We start from the raw sequence: 22,766 nt of genomic DNA, 5'->3' as shown, positions 1-22,766 counted from the left end.
AAGACCAAAGTCCAACATGTCAGTGAAGTAAGTGTGTGTGTGTGTGTGTGTGTGTGTGTGTGTGTGTGTGTGTGTGTGTGTGTGTGTGTGTGTGTGTGTGTGTGTGTGTGTTCAGGCTCGCTCACAGCTCAGAGGTTTAACTCTGTGAAGCTGGATTTAAGAAATAACTAACTAGTTATTGGAGCATGTTTAGCGCTGTCTTGTGGCGGTAAAGGACGTGACAGTGTAGTCAGGTTAACCAGCGGGCCACCTGACTCAAACAGGCTCCCCTCCACACTGATTCATTCAGTCTACAGACCCGAACATCACAGCTAATGAGTGGATTCACGTGTTTCACTGCAGCTCGCCACAGCGAGAAACCGCCGACAGCATCAGAGAGACACAACGACGAGCCTCTACAGTTCTTATTTACCTCTCAGTTATTGGTTCAGTCGTTAGTTAGCGCCAACCAGGTGACGTCATGTTTTGTACAGGCACAGGATGGCACTATGGACACTCCTTTAAAGGCCGTGCCACAGATAAACCTGTGACGGTGTCAAAGTAGGGCTCTTTGCTGGAAACCAACCTGAACACGTATGTTTGACCTCTGAGGGTTACTCAGACTGAGTGTGATGGATGATTACAGAGGTCGGTAATGATCAACTGAGAGACGGCGAAGCGTGACGGGAACAACGTCGAGTCATCGTGAACAAGGCAGATTCACTAATGACCTATACACAGACTGGGATGTTCACTAAACATTTCTTTTGTCCCGTAGCTCACAGACTGATTTATGATTGGTTGGTTGATTTGTTGATCAGTAGAAACTCGGTAGAAACAGTTTCATGTTTGAGACATTTTGTATTTCCAAAGAGAAACTTTGTCACAGAAAGAAACAGCCAAACATGAACTGAACAATTCAGTTTATTTTCAATTCAAAGTCTAAAATCAGACAGATTTTAAATGGAGTCTGGTCTGTTTGATCAGAGCCTGAATGTGAACTAAGACTGACGGGAAGGAGCAGTTTGAGCTTGAATAAAATCTAAAATCAGACAGTTTTTAAATGGAGTCTGGTGTGGCATACTGACGGTTTCATTTTAAGGCTTTTCAGAATCAGAATACTTTATTGATCCCTGGGGGAAATTATTTTTTTGTCACAGTGCTCCATTATAAACCAACATTAAAGAGACAGACAATACGCTAACTAAGAATAGTACAATATATACACACGTGTATATATATATATATATATATATATATATATATATATATAAAAAAGTCACTCATTAATAAATAGCTGGAAAAGAAACGTGTAGTTGTAGCAGTAAGAGTTTCAAGAGTTTTTGTGTGACTGAAGAAACATCTCACGCTGTGACCTCTGACCTGTGTCAGTCTTTCTGCAGCTTCATAAACACTGTAAAGTCGCCTGCTCTGCTGCGCCCTGATTGGGACACTGACACACGTGTCACAGCGTGTTCATGAGTTGCTGCCGCCACCATTCGGAAACCTGCTGAGATGATTGTTTGCAAAAACTGCTGGACAAATTCCAGCGAGAAGCTCAGTGAGGAGCGAGGACACGAAAACAGATGACTCCACGGGGGGGGGGGACAAGTTTCCACAGTTTTCAGATGTTTTGAACACTTCCTGATGAACTGTTATGGACTTTTATTTTGAAATCACAACAGTATGCCTAAGAGCCCCAATAAAGTATTTTATTTTGAAAATCTAAATGTCTAATCCTTCTAATTGTTGTCTAATTTTTGTGTTCTATCCAGTTTTTCTTTCTCGACTCGTTGAGATACAAACGTATTATTACTGATACATGATTATGTTCCTGTTCCTGATCTTCTGCTCCAGTCTTCCTGTTCTTTATTAAAATACTCGGGTCGCTGTCAGAGCACAGACCGCATTAGTTCTCTGATGGAGTGCTACAGTGTGATCGTTTCCTCCCTGCTGAAGGTGTCTATTTGGTTGGTGGTGATGTTGGTGGTGACTTTGACGATGTCGCCAGTGTCTCACAAACATTAACACAAACACAAAGTTAGGAAAATAGACAGTGTCCTAAAGTCACTGATTAATGTCCAGTCACTCATTTCCTCTCAGTCTGTCTTCTGCCTGCTCCGTCAGTCGCCCCTCCGTCAGCGGGCCGTCCGGCAGCCTCTGTAAGTACTCTGAGTAAATCCTCTTTCTGCCTCTGCATTCTCCTCAGCTGCAGACTGTAATCCTTTAAGAGCTCTTACCAGACTCCATGCAAATATTTCACAATTTTAAACTCGAGAAGAAACTCGGAGCAGTTGTTTTCATGTTTTTCACTCTTTGACCTTTGACCCAAACACCTGCTCAGGTCTGCTGTTTGGTTTCTTGTCAGGTTTGTTCTGATGGAACAAAAGTTCAGATCCTGAGAACACCTGGAAGCACCTGAAGATACCTGCTGCTATTTGTTGTTGTTGCTGAGATGGGATTCGCTGAGCTGCTGGATGAGGTGAGACACTTAAATTCCTCCTATGCAAGAAATAACTTCACTGTCCAGGTGTGTCATACAGGTGTGTAGGGTTAGGGTTAATGTGTTTCCTGTTGTTATGGCAAGGTTGGTGGGTTTGGCAGGTACCAGTGGATCCATGTGACCCTGATCAGTTTACCTGGTTTGCTGATGGCGAGTCAGAACCTGCTAAACAACTTTGTCTCTGGAGTCCCCACTCACTACTGCAGCATACCAGCCAATCACAGCTTGAGCAACCTGTCGCACCTTCACCAGGTGACCTGTCAGCCTGACTGTCTACCTGTCTGGGCATTTTAGTGCAGGCACTATGATCCCATTTCTTTAGTTTTCTCAATTTTACTTCCTTAAATCAATAAATCTGGATGGATGAATGTGATTGGTTGTTTCAGGTGGATGAGAAGCAGCTGCTGAAAATGTTTATCCCTCCTGATTCTTCAGGAAATAGACTGGCCCGCTGCAGGAGGTAAGGTTTTCTTCCTTCTCCTCAGTTGTTTAAATAATTAACCTGACCGTCACATCATTTCCTGTTGCACCTGTTGTCCAGGTATGCAAATCCTCAGTGGCAGCTGTTAGCTGCTAACAGTTCCACTAATGTTAGCCACCTAGAGACCGAAGACTGCATTGACGGATGGACCTTTGAGCAATCAGACTTTCTCGCCACCACCGTCTCCGAGGTAGCGGCAGGCACACGGCGAGCCTATTAGCGCGCATTGCCACAGATATGTTAATGAGGTCACTTGTCTCTTACCTATCAATCTCTCACCTGTGTGTGTCACAGTGGAGTCTGGTCTGCTCCCTCCGTCCTCTCAAACAAATGATTCAAACCATTTATATGGGTGGAGTTTTAACGGGAGCCATAGTCTACGGCAGCTTATCTGACAGGTGAGAGTTACCTGTGTATACCTGTTCATTGTCTCAGGTTAGCAGTGCAATCCGACTCCTTCTGTCTATCTCTCAGGTTTGGGAGGCGGTCCGTTCTGATTTGGTCATACCTGCAACTTGCTGTGCTTGGCTGTAGCTCCGCCCTTTCCCCCACATACTCCACCTACTGCATCTTCAGGTTTCTGAGTGGGATGGCGGTGTCTGGGGTCATCATTAACGGAGTTTCCCTAAGTACCCGTCTACCTGGTTCCTTATTTACCTGTCCACCTGGGCACTTGTCTGTCTTCCTAACTGAGTGTCTCCTCAGAGGTTGAGTGGATCACAACCAAGACGAGGACAGTAGTCGGCACACTCAGTTCCTTCTTCTTCACCTTTGGTCAAATGGTCCTGGCTGGGCTTGCATATTGGCTGAGAGACTGGAGGAAGCTGCAGATGGTTGTCTGTGCACCTAACTTCCTGTTCTTCGCCTACAGCTGGTCAGTCAGACTTAAAAAAAAGGACAGTGATTGGTCAGGTGTTTCTCTCTGCTCTCCGATTGGTCAGGTAGTTCTCTCTGTGCTCTGATTGGTCAGGTGGTACTCAGAGTCAGCTCGATGGCTTGTTTTGAACCAGCGCTCTGAGGACGCATTGAAGAGTCTTCACCGAGTTGCTCGGATCAACGGGAAATCAGAGATGATCGATAAGATCACTGTTGAGGTAACCTGGCCACCTGTGTAAAAGTGCAATTTCTCCAATCAGATGCTGAGCTCTGTCCCATGTGACTGCAGGTGCTCCACTCTCACATGAACAAAGAGATTGAGTCGGCTCGTTCAACATTCACGGTGTTCGACCTGCTGAGGACCCCGGGGATGAGACGCATCTCCATTTGTCTGATGGCCGTCTGGTCAGACATACACCTGCTCATATGCTCACCTGTCTCACCTGCTTACCTGTTTACCCATTTACCTGCTCTTCTGTTTACCTGCTTCTTCTATCTGTTTTATGTTTTTTTTATTAAATAAAATGAAGCTCCTGTATCCACCTGTACACCTGTGTACTCACCTCTGTGCAGGTTCTCTACTAGTTTTGCATACTATGGCCTGGCGATGGACCTCCAGAAGTTTGGGGTGAGCAACCCGATACCTGTCTTCCTACTTACCTGCTGAAGTTTCAGTACACCTGTTTAAACTTCTTCTCCCATCCTATTGGTTGGATCTACTGTACTTCCTTCCTATTGGTTGTTTGTTGTTGCAGGTGAGTATTTACCTGATGCAGATCATCTTTGGAGCTGTAGATATTCCCGCCAAACTGTTTGCATTGGGAATACTCAGTTACCTGGGGAGGCGGGTCTCTCAGGCAGTTTGTCTCTTCTTCTCTGCCGCCATCATCTTTGCCAACATCTTTGTCCCCACAGGTACATCCTAATCCTGATCCCCATTCTGAATCTATTTGAGACCCTGGCCCTGATTCTAATTCGGAAACTGATCCCAATCTGTATTCTGATCACAATCTTGATTTAGATCCTATTCCATATCCCCAAATTTATCATAACACTGATTTAGGATTGTGATCCCAAATCTCATTCTGATTCAACCCTGATCCTGATCCAGAATCTGATCCTGATGCAATCTGAACTGTAATCTTAATCCCGACTGTGATACTGCCCTGTTCCTGATTCTAATTTAGATCCCGATTCTAATTCCAATTTGAATTTTTTAAAAGAATCCTAATTCAAATCATGGTCCTGGATTCTGACAACGACCCAATCTGAATCGTGATTCGACCCTGATATGAACATAACCCCAATCCATTCCTATACCCTGTCCTGGATTTGATCATGACCCTGATCTTAATTAGGATCCCAGTCACAATCCTAATGCTGACTCTGATTTCAGTTCAGATTCTGATCCTGGTCTGAAACTGATTCTAATCCAGATCCTATTTCTGATCCTGAATATGAACCTGACTCCGACCCAGAGTCTAATTTTGGATTCTGATCTTTATCCTGATCTAAGTCCCAATCTCTATTGAAGTCTGGGTCTTGATTTTGACCCCGATCCTAATGTGGACCATGATCCCAATTCTAATTTCAATACTAATTCTAATTCCTACCCAAATCTTTGATTCTGGCGCTGATCTAGGTCTTTAATCCTAACCCTAATTCTGACCCTATGTCCTGTCGTGAACCTGAACAAAATCCTGACCCTGCCTTGAATTCTGATCCTGGTCCTATTCCCAATCCCGTTTCTAACCCCACAGACATGCAGACTCTGAGGACCACGCTGGCCTGCCTGGGTAAAGCTTTCACCTCAGCCTCCTTCACCACCGTTTACCTGTACACCGGTGAGCTGTACCCAACTGTTATCAGGTGATTAAATAAAACCAATGGCTCATATTTAATATTAAATAATGTTAATTTACCTAACAAAAAACGCATATCTACAGTATCAAATTGCTGAAACAAATGATTAATGAGTTTGAGTAATATTCCTGTTCTGATGACTTCATAACCACTGGTCTGAATACTAAACATCGCAGCTAGGCCAGGGTCATGTGACTCATCTCAATAACTCACTGATAGGATGAGGCAGGGTCTCACAACGGTTTCACCCGAAACCCTTTTTCACACCTTGACTCGGGGGTCAGCAAGCTTTAAGACCCAAAGAGCCTTTTGGACCCGGTTTACACGGAAAAGAAAACTGGGAGCCGCAAATACTTTTTGACATCTAAAACAAAGATAACACTGCACACATGTAAAAAACAATGTAAGATAAGATAAGATAAGATAATAAAGTTCTATCTTATCTTACATTGTTTTTTACCGTTATGCTAAACAACTATAGTGTGTTGCTTATGAAATCCATGAAGTGCTACAAAGAAAATAAAATTTTATTTATGTAATGAACACATTTTGAACTCTTAAAAAATTATAACAAAAAAGAAAAACATCCAGGGGAAGGTCTCTTTTAAATTAATTAAAAAGATGAACTTAAATTTAGCAAACAAAGACTGAGCCGTCATCCTTGTATCCTTTTTGGGCTTTGACCTGAATTTTAAAAATAATTGGAAAAAAGCACTATGCTCCTAAAAAATGAATAATAAATATTTGCAAAATACCTGCATAAATATTTATTTTGCCTGGTTAATGTGTATGGTGGGGCGTGGTCTGCAGTGCTGCTGCAAGAGAGGTGGTCACACCTGCCTTAAAGTCGGTGCTCTCTCTGCTGTTGTGTTATGTGTCGGACTGTGTGCTGGAAATAAGACCAGCTGCATGCGCACAGCAACCGCGTGTGAAAAGTGGCCAATAAAGAGAAGCTGTAAAGCATGTTCATGTAAACATCGTTGGGTCTGCCATGATATAATAATAATAATAATAATAATAATAATGATAATAATAATAATAATAATAATGGATTGCATTTCTATAGCACTTTTCAATGGGACTTCTACTCCTGAACCTCTGAACATACTGGTAGGCCGTTCTCGTCAGAAGTAAATGCAAATGAATCTGCCCAGGCATCATTAAATGTTCTATTTTCCTCAGATATTTTTCTTTTCTTACATTTCTCCATACTTGGGCTACCTCGATAAATGCACGGCGTTTCGGCAGATATACCAGCTTCTGCGAGTGTGACTCTAATTTTGAGCAATGAAAAATAATAAAATATCATTTTATTTTTATATTTCAAGATCACGATAATCTTCCAATGTAGAACTACAAGTTAAAAAAAGAACGAACTCAAATAAAATACACTTCAGCTAAATACTTATAATTTATTTTCCCAAACCACGGAGCCGCAGTACAGGGAGTCCAGAATTATTAGGCAAATGAGTATTTTGTCCACATCATCCTCTTCATGCATGTTGTCTTACTCCAAACTGTGTAGGCTCGAAAGCCTACTACCATCCATCCATCCATCCATTCGCTTCCACTTATCCTTTTCAGGGTCGCGGGGGGTGCTGGAGCCTATCCCAGCTGTCATAGGGCGAGAGGCGGGGTACACCCTGGACAGGTCGCCAGTCTGTCGCAGGGCCAACACACAGGGACAAACAACCATTTGCACTCACATTCATTCGCACATTCACACCTAGTGACAATTTGGATTATCCAATTAACCTATCCCCACAAGCTGCATGTCTTTGGACGGTGGGAGGAAGCCGGAGTACCCGGAGGGAACCCACGCAAACACGGGGAGAACATGCAAACTCCACACAGAAAGACCCCGGCCTGATGTTGGAATTGAACTCAGGACCTTCTTGCTGTGCAGCAACAGTGCTAACCACCGTGCCACCGTGCTGCCTACTACCAATTAAGCATATTAGGTGATGTGCATCTCTGTAATGAGAAGGGGTGTGGTCTAATGACATCAACACCCTATATCAGGTGTGCATAATTATTAGGCAACGTCCTTTCCTTTGGCAAAATGGGTCAAAAGAAGGACTTGACAGGCTCAGAAAAGTCAAAAATAGTGAGATATCTTGCAGAGGGATGCAGCAGTCTCAAAATTGCAAAGCGTCTGAAGCGTGATCATCGAACAATCAAGCGTTTCATTCAAAATAGTCAACAGGGTCGCAAGAAGCGTGTGGAAAAACCAAGGCGCAAAATAACTGCCCATGAACTGAGAAAAGTCAAGCGTGCAGCTGCCAAGATGCCACTTGCCACCAGTTTGGCCATATTTCAGAGCTGCAACATCACTGGAGTGCCCAAGAGCACAAGGTGTGCAATACTCAGAGACATGGCCAAGGTAAGAAAGGCTGAAAGACGACCACCACTGAACAAGACACACAAGCTGAAACGTCAAGACTGGGCCAAGAAACATCTCAAGACTGGTTTTTCTAAGGTTTTATGGACTGATGAAATGAGAGTGAGTCTTGATGGGCCAGATGGATGGGCCCGTGGCTGGATTGGTAAAGGGCAGAGAGCTCCAGTCCCACTCAGACGCCAGCAAGGTGGAGGTGGAGTACTGGTTTGGGCTGGTATCATCAAAGATGAGCTTGTGGGGCCTTTTCGGGTCGAGGATGGAGTCAAGCTCAACTCCCAGTCCTACTGCCAGTTTCTGGAAGACACCTTCTTCAAGCAGTGGTACAGGAAGAAGTCTGCATCCTTCAAGAAAAACATGATTTTCATGCAGGACAATGCTCCATCACACGCGTCCAAGTACTCCACAGCGTGGCTGCAAGAAAGGGTATAAAAGAAGAAAAACTAATGACATGGCCTCCTTGTTCACCTGATCTGAACCCCATTGAGAACCTGTGGTCCATCATCAAATGTGAGATTTACAAGGAGGGAAAACAGTACACCTCTCTGAACAGTGTCTGGGAGGCTGTGGTTGCTGCTGCACGCAATGTTGATGGTGAACAGATCAAAACACTGACAGAATCCATGGATGGCAGGCTTTTGAGTGTCCTTGCAAAGAAAGGTGGCTATATTGGTCGCTGATTTGTTTTTGTTTTGTTTTTGAATGTCAGAAATGTATATTTGTGAATGTGGAGATGTTATATTGGTTTCACTGGTAAAAATAAATAATTGAAATGGGTATATATTTGTTTTTGATAAGTTGCCTAATAATTATGCACAGTAATAGTCACCTGCACACACAGATATCCCCCTAAAATAGCTAAAACTAAAAACAAACTAAAAACTACTTCCACAAACATTCAGCTTTGATATTAATGAGTTTTTTGGGTTCATTGAGAACATGGTTGTTGTTCAATAATAACATTATTCCTCAAAAATACAAGTTGCCTAATAATTCTGCACTCCCTGTATAAAGACTGAAGGGCCGCACGCTGATCAATAGTGGGTCCAGGACCATCTTAGGGGACACTCCCACGGGGCTTAAAAACTGGGATTCTCTAACATTTCATCTGAGAACTGAAGAAGCTTCTCAGTTGAAAGATCTTCAAGCAACTTAAAGAAGTCCAGACTGCGATGACCTGATGGCTGAGAACCTTCAGACATGTTGCCTTGCACTCTATAAACTAAATTACCAGCTGACGGGGGGAGAGCACTGTTGTTTTATTATTATTTAATGCTGACCTATGCTTCCTTATTTTTCTTACTGTGTGGAACTTTGACATTTTGAATAATAATTCAAAGTTATGTTACAAACAAGGGCAATACAAATTATTAACCTGCTGGCTGTTACCATCACACTGTTTCCATAGTCCACATTATGAAACTTAAATGAGTTATTATTACTATTATCTCTAAAGCACAGTGAAAATGACACAGTCTAAACTGTGTATAAAGTTTGTTTTTTCAGTGCAGGAATCAGACAAAAATGTGTTTCTGTTGTTGGGCTTGAACGGCAGAGTACTAAGTATGAAAATGTGTAATTCTCTTTTGGTTTTTAAATGGATGTGGTATCAGTTTTTATGAAGTTACATGTTTGTTTGTTTGCTGTTTAGTTTGTTGTTGTTTTTTCTGTTGTGGAGGGTAGAGTTGCTTTAATAATGAGAACACGGCGTAAGTGTTGCAGCCTGTTCAGTCACAAACTTTATATAAACGTTTTCACACTATCTGCATAACGTTAAAGATGAGTGCACTGAGCTGTAATTACCAACGGCCAACGTGTGTTTATGAGTCTAATGCTGGTTAGCTTTTGGGATTAGCATGGAGCAGAGCTAGCATTAGCTTACGCAGGTGAACAAACCCTGCAGATGGTGACGCTCAGAACCGCGTGGACCTCCATAATTCACCTCAGTGTGTGAAGATAAGATAGAACTTTATTAATCCCTCGGGTGGGTCCTCTGGGAAATACGAACACACACGCACACTTCAAGTATTGAGTCTATTGCACTGTTGACTATTTACAAAAAGTATTGCACAAGGTATTGTACAGTGAGCTTAGTTGTCCCCCCTCCTTTGTCCTCCTGTTTCCCCGCCCTGTCCACTCCAGAGAGGAGTTAAACAGTCTGATGGCGTGTGGGACAAAGGAGTTTTTAAGTCTGTTAGTTCTTGTCTTTGGGAGAAGCAACCTGTCACTGAACAGACTCTTCTGGTTGTTAAAGCTGTGTGCAGAGGATGCCCAGCATTGTTCATAATGTCCATCAGTTTCTTTAATGTCCTTTTCTCTGCCACTGTCACCAGAGTGTTCAGCTTCATGCCGACCACAGAGCTAGCCCTCCTGATCAGTTTCTCCAGCCTGGATGAGTCCTTCTTTGCTGTGCTGCTCCCCCAGCACACCACAGCATAGAAAAGTACTCCAGCAACCACCGACTGGTAAAACATCCTCAGGAGCTTCCTGCAGATGTTAAAAGACCTCAGCCTCCTGGGCTTTTTTATACAGGTGCTCTGTGTTGCATGACCAGTCCAGTTTATTGTCCACCCACAGCCCGAGGTACTTGTTGACCACCTCCACCCCCTCTATCTGAACCGGCAGTGGACCTTCTCTGGACCTCCCGAAGTCCACAACCAGTTCCTTAGTCTTTGAGGTGTTGAGTTGCAGGTGGTTTGTGTGACTCCATGCGACAAAGTTCCTCACCAGACTTCTGTACTCCTCTTCCTGATCATCCCAGATACACCCCATGATGGCCGTGTCATCTGCAAACTTCTGAATGTGGCATAATTCAGAGTTGTAGCAGAAGTCAGAGGTGTACAGGGTGAAGAGAAGAGGGGACAGCACAGTTCCCTGTGGTGCTCCTGTGCTGCTGACCACAGTGTCTGTCAAGTGTTCCTCTGACTGTGAGGTGTCCACACTTGAAAAAGACCAGACTTTGAATTTCACTCAACTTTATTTAGACCAACTAGTTTGATAGCTGGTAGGTAGCAGCAGGTAAAAAAACCTTTCAACACAAAAATAAAGAACATTCCATTAACCAGTAACATTCAGATAAATTACATGCATTACACAGAAGACAGATGAAATAACAAAATACACTTCAGTAAAGCCATTTACCATGTGGTTAACTGTTAATTTAACTGTGGTTCTTAAATATACAAAATGTGTCTTCTTTGCATTAACACTTTTTTTATAAACAATTGTATTTTAAAGTATACATTTTAGAGTTCACAAACATTTTAATAGACTTTAAGGATTTTCTTTACAAAGAATTATTTTCTTTAAATCAAAACCAAACATTTATTCACTAGTTTTACGATCCACCCAAGGATTTGGGGTAACTATTTTTAATATTAATTAACATAAATATGTGGGAACACTAACTGCACAAACAATTTATTCAAACTTAAACATTCATTTTTGTCAATATAATTTTTTAAACTTAAATGCAGCAACTATTTCCCTAAGCGTAAAACATTTGCACAACTGAGCTTCCATAGTTCCAAATATATGTGCAGCAAATGTGAGCTCAAGAGCTTACCGATAGCCTGTCTTGTTCAAAGTCTTCCTCACAGTGGAAAAGTGGCTCGTACTTTGTTTGCTGTCCTCTCAGTATGTCGCACACGGGTCAAATGACTGCTGCATGCATTTTAAGGTCTACTAGGCACGCCCACCCTTGATTGCTCTAATGTGGCTCACCTGGCAGGGCGGCGCACACCAGGCCGTGCTTAGTTGTTGATTGCACCCAAGGTCTAATCAGTGGCCATGCTCAAACAGCAGCACCGAACAGGTAGTGGGCAGGAGGAGGAAGAGAGGAATAACAGCCACACCTACTAGGTCAGCGCGACAGTGTCAGACGTGATGTCCTTCAGCCTGACGTACTGTGGTCTGTCGGTGAGGTAGTCGGAGATCCAAGCCACCAGGCAGGGGTCCACCTCCATCCTGTTCAGTTTTTCTTGAAGCATACAGGGCCGGATGGTATTAAAGGCACTGGAAAAGTCAAGAAACAGGATCCTGACCGTGCCTTTTCCCCCATCCAGGTGTGAGTGGGCTCTGTGTAGGAGGTACAGGATGGCATCCTCCACTCCGACACCCACCTTGTATGCAAACTGTAGTGGGTCCTGGGCATGTTGTACCTGTGGTCGGAGGAGGTTGAGGAAGAGCCGCTCTAGAGTCTTCATAAGATGTGACGTCAGTGCCACCGGTCGGAAGTCATTCAGCTCATTGGGCCGGTTCCTTTTGGGGACCGGGACGATGCAGGATGTCTTCCATAGGGCGGGCACTCTCCCCAGTCGCAGACTGAGGTTGAAGACTCGTTGTAGCGGCTCCCCAAGTTCAGCAGCACACGCCTTTAGCATCCTAGGACACACCTTGTCTGGGCCTGCTGCCTTTCTGGGGCGAAGCTTCCTCAGTTGCCTCCTGACCTGATCCACTGTGACACTGGGAGATGTTTGGGAGGAGGGGAGGGGGGGAGATGTCTTGCTGCTGAGAGAGGGATTGGAGGAGGGGGGTGTCATGGTGTCAGGAAGGGGGGGAAGCGAGGGAGGTAGGAGAGTGGGGAGAGGACTCTGTAGTGAAGGTGAGGGTGAGGGTGGGGGGGTTGTGGGCTGGTCAAACCTGTTGAAGAAGTTGTTGAGTTCGTTTGTCTTCTCCACAGTCCCCCCCACTGTGCTTTTCTTGGTGTTGTGGCCTGTGATGGTTTTCACACCATTCCAGACCTCCCTCATATTGTTCCTCTCCAACTTCTGCTCCACCTTCCTCCTGTAGGTGTCCTTTGCTTCCCTCAGGCAGCGTTTCACCTCCCGCTGTGCTGCTTTCATCTCCTCCTTCACTTTGCTCCTGAAAGCCTTCTTCTTCATGTTGAGGACAGCTTTGACTTCCTGTGTTACCCACGGTTTGTTATTAGGATAACACCGTACCGTCTTAGCAGGGGCGACCGTGTCCACACAAAAGTTGAGGTAGTCTGTAAGACAGTGTGTCGCCCCCTCTATGTCCTCACCATGTGGGCTCAGGAGCACATCCCAGTCTGTGGTGTCATAGCAGTCTCTCAGAGCGACTCTCCTCTGTTAGCATAATGCCAAACATAAGAAGCTTATCAGAATTCTTCTTACTCTGATAAGCTAAATGATTTGTTTCCTTGCTACATCATGTCATTTCCTGTTTGCATGTCTGTTTTATGTCATACGTAAAAACATTTAGATCATGTGATGTGTGCCTGTGCTTTCAGGCAGACGGGAATGGGCTTCGTCTCCACCATGGCAAGAATTGGCAGCATGGCAGCGCCCGCCGTCCTCATCCTAGATGAAGTAATGTCACTAATCTAACCGTCCTTTGAATATGATCGAGGTCATCAATACAGGCAAACACTTTACTGATGGGACGACATTTCCCAGGTACTCCCTGCTCTGCCTAGCTTGGTGTACGGTGGCTCGGCCGTGCTCGCCGGCTGCTTCGCCTGCTTCCTGCCAGAGACGCTCAACGTGCCGCTGCCTGACACCATCGAGGACGTGGAGGCCAGGTGGTAAGCTACCGGCTATCTGCTAGCTTTACCAGAGCCACCTTCAGGGATCACAGAAAGTGTCAGGGATATTTTCCTGAAACTGCTGGATAAACAGGCACTCACTCAAGAACGAGATCACACAGCGCTCTTTGTTGCACTTGCCGCAAGGGAAGTAGCTGCCTCCGAACTACTTCAACTAGCTTCCCTCTGCAGGCTGCTTTTATTGGTTACGCTCATGAGTATGCATTTTACAACTACATGTGACATTCCTGAGCAGGCATATCTGAACAACATCAGTGTCTGTATTCTGTGTGTGTGTCTTCCTGCCACACAATATATGCTCACAACTGTTAACCACATTTCCTGGTTATCCAAAGGCCATCTCCCCACACCCGTATACGGCTTAACTTTAATGGTTCATCATATACAAGCGTAGGCGAGCCCCTAAATAGCTGGGAGTGACCATCCCTCAGAATGTGCCTGTAGTTAAACAGCTACAGCTGATTACCTCCTCCAGCATCATAGAATATCTAACCACGCAGTTTAAGGCACGGTTTACACATTTAAGTGCAACAATGGCAACATTTAACAATTTCAATCTAACAGAAGGGAGCTAAGATTAACCACAGAACAGAGCTAGAAACATAGAAATGTACTTAAAGGTGACAGACCTAGAACTTAAATCCCTTCATAAACCCAAAATAAATCACAAACCCACCAAACTCAAACACTGAGTCACAGGAACCATGACCGATTCTTCAGTCTTCTATATCTGCTGTTCACATTCAAATGTTTGTATTAACAGTTCTTTAACCTTCTCCTGAACACAGTTATTATTTCAGACATGCAAATATAAGTGAAATAACAAGAGGAAAAACAAATCAAGTTTTCATGTATATATCTATGTCTGCACATAAAAGCAGCAGGATGAAGTTTACACTTTTCCTGTTCCCACCCCCTATTTCAAATTGCATTGCTTTCAAATCCATAATTAACATTAATGGATCCATACATGTTTCACTATGTACAAGTGCAACACATGAACATACACAAATAAAACAATTTTCAGCACGTAAACAAAAACAACAACAAACTACTATGTTTACATCAACTAAGCGCCCTGTGTTTAACTTAATCTCTGAGCGTATTTCACATATATGTGACAAACACCTGAATGAACACTTCATCCTGGAGTACTCTGACAATGACCTATAAAAATGAGGACACAATGAGACGACTCAGTCACTGACAGGAAGATTTCCTATATTCATGCATTTATTCTTTTTAAACAGGCGTGTGAGTTTTATGTACTTTTCTTGATCTCACCTGTGCAGGTGTTGCACACACTAACTCCTCTGATACTGTGATATTTTACATTTGTCCTTCAGGTCAGGAGTATTCGGTCTCATTGTGGGGCAAAGACTTATTTGCTGCTTTGTACACTGTGCAGTTCTGAGGGCGACCAAATCTTTAAATTTGAGAATATCTAATTTGACAAAAAGTGGATTTGATGGTTCTCTTGCAGTAGTTTTATTTTTCATCCCTATTACTCTCTTTTGCAGAATCAGGGCTTGCCACAGTTGCACTGGTGCGCCTAACTTTTTTCTTAGGCGCACCGGCACAAAAGTTAGGCGCACCCAAATTTTTAAACCGCATCTCTTTACACCGCAGTTTTACATGTGCACTTTATTGGGGGAATTGCTGTCCATACAGACAATACTGATTTATAAATGATTCACTAACAATCTTGTCAACACAAAGTTCTTTATTTGGAGCACATTTCTACCAGACAGATAAGTTAAAAAGTGCTTGTGCTTAAAGTGCTTTGGCTCTCTTAATGATCACATCGGCTCCTCTGACGACCTGTTTGCTGCTGCCTGCCGCTGAAAGGCAGCGGGGGGAGGGGACACTTGGGCATTCATCGCAGCATATAATGTGTTTCTGGACACACTGCTGCTTTTTCAGCGTTCAAAGATTGATGGCTCTGTGTCAGAGCTGGCTGTGAACTTCAGACGGATCAGGCCTTAACAAAAAAGTTATCAATCGTTCTTTTCATCTTCTCTTATTACCCACAGCTACATCCACTCTGTCAGGCCTAGGCTGCTCACTGGGGCTGGGTACCATCACTGATTTCTACAATCCATTTGATTCGATTCAGTTTTGCCTCAGACAGTCAGAAATATTAATATTCTGATCATTTATGAGCACTGATACATGTGAGACTTCATCAGAGGCGTGAGCATCACAGCAGAGGCCTTTGTGTCAAAGTAACTGAGAATAAAACAGAAAAACATGAAGCAGATTTTCCTGGCCTGGATTTTTATAGCAGATAACCTTAAAAATATTCTGCAATTTTGCATAGTTTGAAAAAGTTTAAATTTTAATGTACAACATGAATAGCAGCGGCCCCCAAACTGATCCTTGTGGAACCCCGCACACAATTTTGACTTTATGGCATTTATTTGGGTAAATTGTTTACGGTTTTTAAGGTAACCCATGATAATGCCCCCTCACTGACCCCACATGTACATAGTTTAAGTTAAAGATTGTGATCAACGGTATCAAATGCTTTTTTTAAATCTAAAAAATTCTGACAGCATATTCTTTGTTTCCAATAGCAATTGTTACTGTATGTATAAACTCCATTAAGGCACGTGTTGTGGTCCTTTTGGGTCAGAATCCATACTGCTGTTCATATAGTGCATTGTTTTTTTGATAAAGTCATATAATCTATTGTAAAATATTTTTTCCAGTATCTTAGAGAACTGCAGTAGTAGAGAGATGGGCCGATAGTTTGTGAGAAGATGTTTATCTCCAGCTTTATATATTATATGCTACCTTTGCGATTTTCATCTTATCAGGGAATAAGCCACTTTGTAATGGCAGATTACAAATGTAGGTAAATGGTTTCACAATACATCCAATAATATCTTTAATTAAGTCCATATTAATACCACCACAGTCAATTTCTTGGAGTTAAAAGATGTAACTATATCAATAATTTGCTCTTCATCTACACCCCTCATTAACATTGAGTTTGCTACATTAATAGTTTTAGGAGGGTGTCCAGTTTTTAAAGTTTCTTTAGCCAAGCCAGGGCCAACATCAAGAAAAAAGTAATTAAAACCATTTATGTCACTAGTCGTTGTATTTTGCATGAATGGAACATGGAGAACATGAACTGCTCTTCTGGCTTCTCTTGCCTACTCCTCGCTGCTAGAGACCTGGCAGCTCTTTGCATAGCCGAGCCAGATTTGGCCCGAGGGAAGAAGCAGCTGAGACCCTCAGTATGTCTTGAAGATGATCATCAGTAGTTCTGGACCTGTACTTGGACTTACTGAAGTCCAAGGTGGAGAAGAGCTTTTCGCACAAGTATGTGCTCCCAAAAAGGCACATGGTCTGCTTGAATATTCGGGAAAGCCGAGGGAAACTAGGGCTCAATCCTCTCAAAGGTTGCCCAAGCTGCTTTTCCACTCACCTCCCTGAACTTCACTTTGAGTTCAGAGTTGCACTGCAGCTCAATGATTCCTCCATTTGAAGAACAGAAGAGGCATCTTGCACATCAAAGGAGAAGGGGTCCGCAAAAATGTGAAATGTGGCTCTGTTTGTCTTGAAGTCAGCAAATCTGTGATCAAATTCCTCCTGTAGCCTCAAAATGACATCAACATACTTTTTTTCCTGCATCCACGAGTGCCTTGCATGCTGGGAGATGGCAAAGGTTTGTCTGAGAGAGCTGAGCTTTCCAGAGCGCAGGTTTGTGGAGAATGCTCTCACGTTGTCATAGGCAGCACTGACGAGTTGCCCCTGGCCTTGTAACGTCTTGTTCAGTACATTAAGCTCATGTGTCATATCAACAAGAAAAGCTGAGTCCATGAGCCATTTGGGATCAGTCAGCACAGGAACACTAACTCCATCCTTCTCCATGAAGGCTTCACTTCTGCTCTCAACTCAAAAAGTCTCTTTAATACATTTCCCCTGCTGAGCCAACGTACCTCAGTGAAGTCGAGCACATCCCCATATTCTGACTCCATTTCCTCTAAAAAAGCACAGAACCTTTGGTGCTGTAAGCCCCTGGATCTGATTTGGTTGATGCATTTCACAACAGTTTTAACTCTTCCAGTTTTATTTGAAGTGCCACCAGTCCATGTTTCCTCCCTGTCATTGATGACGCTCCATCTGTTGTTATTCCAACAAACCTCTTCCATGGCAAATCTCAATGGCATCACACAGCTTGTAAATATCTGCTGAGCGGTGGTCTGGCCATGCATTGGAATTACTGTGAGCAGCTCCTCCATCACTTCAAAACTGTCATCAACACCACGGACATACATTGGGAGCTGGGCAGTGTCGGTGGTGTCTGTGGTCTCATCAAGAGCGACTGAGTATACACTGAAACATTTGGCTTTCTCACACAGTTGGTCATAAATGTCACTTGACAGGTCAGAAATGCGATCTGCTGCGGTGTTGGCAGAAAGGCTGATGTTGCTAAACTGACCTTTCTTTTCCAGACAGACTATATTTGCAGCCTGCAATATGCACTTTTAGACAAATCCCCCTTCTGTGAATGGCTTTCCTGCTTTAGCAATCATCTCACTGACCACGTGGCTCCGACTGCTGCCTGCTGCATTATTCTCTTTGGTTGCTTTCTTGAAGAAATCTTGCTGCCTCAGTAGATCTGTTTTAAGACTGGCAACCCAGTTCGCTCTCTCATCTCCCTGGTATTTTGCATCCACCTCAGCATGTCTAGTTGTGTGATGACATTTCAAACTGTATTCCTTGTGCAGCGCAACTTTCTCTGTGCAAATAAGACAGGTCGGGGTGCCCCTGAACTCAAAGAAACATTGCATTTCCCACTTTTCCTGAAATTGTTGGTGCTCATCACCAACCTTTCTGTCATGTTTGGGCTGTGTGGCAGGCAGGAATGGACCTAAACGCAAACTCACAGGAATGGAACTTAAACTCAAAAGCACAGCTTTTATGGTGGGAAACAGATCATACAAACAATACAAAACTAAACTGGGAAAAACTAATTATAATGTGCACAAGGAGACACAGGGAGAATCACACACATGGGATGATGCGACACGGAAGAGAGGGAGGCTTTGACAAATCAATACACAGAAGGTGATGAGGGAAGTGGAAGCACACGGGGATCACAGCTGAGGATAATTACACGCGACAGGACGGGAAAGACACAAAGTGAAGGTGCTGACACCAGACACAAACCTTCAACACAACACGGGACGTACACAGAGGCAACCTGGAGAGGGAGAGAGAACAAGGAGCAGCACATGACGGGGTGAGGAAAACACGGAGCGCAGGGTACCAGAACTAACATCACAATATAAACACAGTTACACAAAGGGAGACACAGAGGGCAACTACATGATAGCGAGCGCAAAAAAGGCTGCTCATGGACTGTTATCCTGTTGTTACAGGAGAAAGAAGCAGAAATGACACTGTGACACATAACAAATCAGCTGTTGTTCAATTCAATTTTATTTATATAGCGCCAAATCACAACATAAGTCGCCTCAAGGCGCTTCATAGATACAGAGAAAAGCCCAACAATCATATGACCCCCTATGAGCAAGCACTTTGGCAACAGTGGGAAGGAAAAACTCCCTTTTAACAGGAAGAAACCTCCGGCAGAACCAGGCTCAGGGAGGGGTGTTGTTGATGTTTTTTGTTTTGACTACTTTTACATTATATTGCAATATATGTAATGTTCATGTGTGAGGCAATGTAAACAGAGTGATGTAAATAAAAAACATCGACCCACACATTACGGTACGACCCTATAATTAGTCCGGGTTACCGCGTCGCTATGTGACTGCAGAGTAAATTAGGCTGCATCCTTACTTTTCTTTTATGGCGCAGCTTACTTATATAAATATATATATGTACAATGTCCCGCCGGGCAGCAACTTGAAAAACAACTTTTTTGAAGTGTTGTGAACGCAGCACGCTGGGGCGAATGTCCGCGTGTGCCGAAACGAGGCAGTCAGCCAGGCACAGAAAAGAAAACAGTCCAGGGCAACGCTGTTGTACGTTTCACTCAATGAGAAATGTTTCTCTGCTTGCATCAAGTCCCGCCGATGTCCCGCCCCCGAGATCCATATCCCACCGTGATTGGTAGGTTCGTTCAGCTCCACACACAACACTGTAAAGTGTCTTACATATCAAACTCGTGGGCCGCACTAACATTAAATTTGCATATTAAGGCGGGGGCCAGTCGTGGCCCCTGACACAGACAATACAAAAGGTGACACGTGGATAAAAATGTAAGCTTAAAAAAACAAAACAAGCATTGATCAACAGAAGGCCTGTTTAAACAGAAAAGTTTTAATTGCTTTTTAAAAGAATCCACATTGTCAACCAAATGTAGTTGTGGTGGTAGACTGTTCCACAGACTTAAAGGCTCCGCCCCCTTTAGTCTTCAGAATGTTCCTTAAATGAAAGAAACAGTAGATGCTAGAAAGCCAATCAGAAGCCTGGGTTAAGCACTAGACTAGATTGGACAGCCTACCCAGCTGATGAGGCTTAAAGGACATATGCAGCTGAATGTCATCGGGATAGAAATGAAATAATGTCACTAAAAGATTGAATGATGCCAGCTAAAGGAAGCGTGTAAAAAGAAAACAATAATGGACCCAAAACTGAGCCCTGTGGAACAGGTTAGGTTAGGGACGCAATGATAGAGGTCAATCTGATGAGTTTTCAAACCCAAAGGACCATCTCTCTCCATTTACTCCATTATTAACGCGAACTTGTGTGAAAAAGTACATTCCAGTTCTGGTACCTAAATTAGCTTCAGTGGCTGTGTTAGCATCACTAGCTGTGTTAGGTTAATTAGCTGCGATGCTAACATCCTACTGTTGCTCTCTCATAGACTGATCGATCACCTGATAATTAAAGATGAGTAATCACATGTCTGTCTTTGTAAAGGTCTGGCAGACGCAGCGCCTCACAGCAGGAGTGCGTGGCTTTAAAGGAGCTCAAGGAAGCAGAAGAAAGTGGCCTCAATGCGCTCTGACCAACAAGACGCTGCCACATCACACCATCAGGACCAATCAAAAGGGGACTGACTGTTGACCAATCAGGTGTTTTTAAGATACAGACCAATGAAGATATCTAGAGTAAATTAACTGGTGATTATTGATTGATCTCATGTAATTGATCAGATCAGAACAGCAGACAGTGATAATGATCAATAATTAATAACACTCTCATTACTGTTGTATTGAACCATCATTAATAAAGATGTTAATCTGCTCCTGAGTTTTGACTATCAGGCTTCAGGAATGAGCTCCTGTGTGGGAAGCTCTTCCTCATCAATATAAATTTAATATAAGAATATTGATTAGCTGGCACTCAGGAAGAAAGCTGCCAGCTTTGTACACCAGCACTGCTGGGTAAGATAAAGTTTTTACTACAGGGCAAAAAAAGATCCATTTGATCCACTCTGACTGCTCACCTGAGCTAAACTAATTTGGAAATGGAAGTGGTTCTTATATAGTGTAAGAAGCTTTATTCAACTTATTCAACCTCAAGCTCTTTTTCTATGCTTACGTGTTCTCTATGTAACAGTGACACTGTGATGCATCCATCGCAGAGAAACCCGGGGTTAGGATCTTGCCCAAAGATATTTGGCATGCAGACTTGAGCAATCAAAGATCAACACACAAACCTCCTAATTAGTTGATGACCTGCTCTACTTCCTGAGCTACAACCACAAAAGCCATCATCAGTGGAGCTGTGATAGCACAGGTCAGCATGGCAACAGGTAAACAAAGAGCAAAGTGTCCATGAAGACGTCAAACCGTGACATTCATTGAGTTTAACCTGACTGGACAAAACACCCCTGAAAAGTGTGCAACAGGCAGGTGATGAGGGTGGTGGAGGTGTTGGTCAGACCCCCTGAGACTGAGTCAGGTGGTCAGGTTCAAACTGTACCTTTTAAAAGTGTACTGGCTGAATCTCAATGTGTGAAATCATAATCGAATGTAATCAGATTACTTTCAGACTGTCTGCAGCTGTTTTAAAAGCTTAGGGTTGATAAAGATAAGATAAGATACCTTTATTAGTCCCGCAAGGGGAAATTTCATAATTAGCCATAATTTCATGAGGCTGCCGACCTATTGCACGCAATGGCGGCGCCATCTTACCCTCCGACCACACATACACACATACATGACACAAAACATCACATGGGGAAGACAGGTCAGAGAGGTATAACAATGGAAAATGCACCACATGAGGAAAGATAAGGAGAAAAAATAACTCCCCCCAGACTGAGCTCCAACAGGGAGACCGGTAGTGATGTGCGATACCACTGATTTCTTTTCTGATCCGATACCAAGTAATATTCAGGGTGGCATCGACGATACTGATCCGATACCGATACTTTGTACAAAAACTTATTTTAGTTATTGTATCTCAAATTATAGCATCATAATGATTACAGGACATCAGATTACTTGTTCTTATCACTTAATAATGCAAAGTTCATCATATAGAAATAAAAAACCTGAAGTTGTGCCTATTTGAACACCTTGCCTGCCTGCAGCACTAAAGGACTCCGTGAGAGACGTCTGTCTCGCCCCAGCAGCACCTGTCCTTCTCCTCCTCTTCAGTTCGCCTCAACATAAGCTCGTCATATTCTGTGATATGATTTACTCTGTGTCTGACAAATTTGTGGTGTTGCCACAACATCTCACTTTCTTGCCACATGTATCACAAACTACGTTTGTGGATGTAAAATACGTCCGCACATGACTCCATTTACGCTCAGCCATTGTTGTGAGTGCGCACACCAAGGGGCTGCGACACATTTATACATTTCGCACATGTCTATGAAAGGCGGAAGAGGAAGTAGTTCCTTCCAATGTAGACAATCCGAATGAAATAGGTTCTTTCCACTGTGTTCCTGTTAATGATAAACTACAAATTTACCCTAAATTACTAAAATATCGATATTTTAATGTGAGAATCGATTCTAGTCCTGACAGGGACTAGAAAGAGAGCAGATTTCTCCTGTTTTGGCTTCCTGTTAAATCCAGAATTCAAAATCCTGCTCCTCACATACAAGGTCTTAAATAATCAGGCCCCATCTTATCTTAATGACCTTGTAGTACCATAT

The 22,766-nt window shown here is 43.3% G+C and overlaps 1 protein-coding gene across 2 annotated transcripts; it reads left to right on the top strand.

The window, feature by feature from the left end:
- Positions 1–104: 104 nt before the first annotated feature.
- On the top strand, positions 105–20,899 carry oatx (organic anion transporter X). 2 transcript variants are annotated; one of them, XM_026183048.2, is made up of 16 exons: positions 105–2,141; positions 2,348–2,461; positions 2,567–2,734; positions 2,869–2,942; positions 3,024–3,153; positions 3,258–3,361; positions 3,438–3,592; positions 3,669–3,837; positions 3,934–4,057; positions 4,129–4,244; positions 4,413–4,467; positions 4,595–4,754; positions 5,600–5,708; positions 13,352–13,430; positions 13,518–13,645; positions 20,573–20,899. In XM_026183048.2, exons 2-16 carry the CDS (start codon positions 2,435–2,437, stop codon positions 20,658–20,660), a joined length of 1,686 nt encoding a protein of 561 aa, XP_026038833.2. In that variant the 5' UTR covers positions 105–2,141; positions 2,348–2,434; the 3' UTR covers positions 20,661–20,899. The 2 variants fall into 2 exon arrangements, with proteins under 2 accessions (XP_026038833.2, XP_080163812.1); XM_080307686.1 differs by having other exon boundaries at positions 105–2,461.
- The last annotated feature ends 1,867 nt before the right edge of the window (positions 20,900–22,766 follow it).

Source organism: Astatotilapia calliptera, chromosome 10, assembly GCF_964374335.1.
Source record: "Astatotilapia calliptera chromosome 10, fAstCal68.1, whole genome shotgun sequence".
Taxonomy (NCBI): Eukaryota; Metazoa; Chordata; class Actinopteri; order Cichliformes; family Cichlidae; genus Astatotilapia; species Astatotilapia calliptera.
This window is presented reverse-complemented; position numbering and strand designations above follow the sequence as displayed.

Excerpts from the sequence above, each read along its gene's own strand:
- oatx (XM_026183048.2), top strand. The coding sequence starts at position 2,435 with ATGGGATTCGCTGAGCTGCTGGATGAG. Across the intron at positions 3,593-3,668 it reads CATTAACGGAGTTTCCCTAA|AGGTTGAGTGGATCACAACC; the intron begins GTACCCGTCTAC and ends GTGTCTCCTCAG. Across the intron at positions 4,468-4,594 it reads TGGACCTCCAGAAGTTTGGG|GTGAGTATTTACCTGATGCA; the intron begins GTGAGCAACCCG and ends TTGTTGTTGCAG.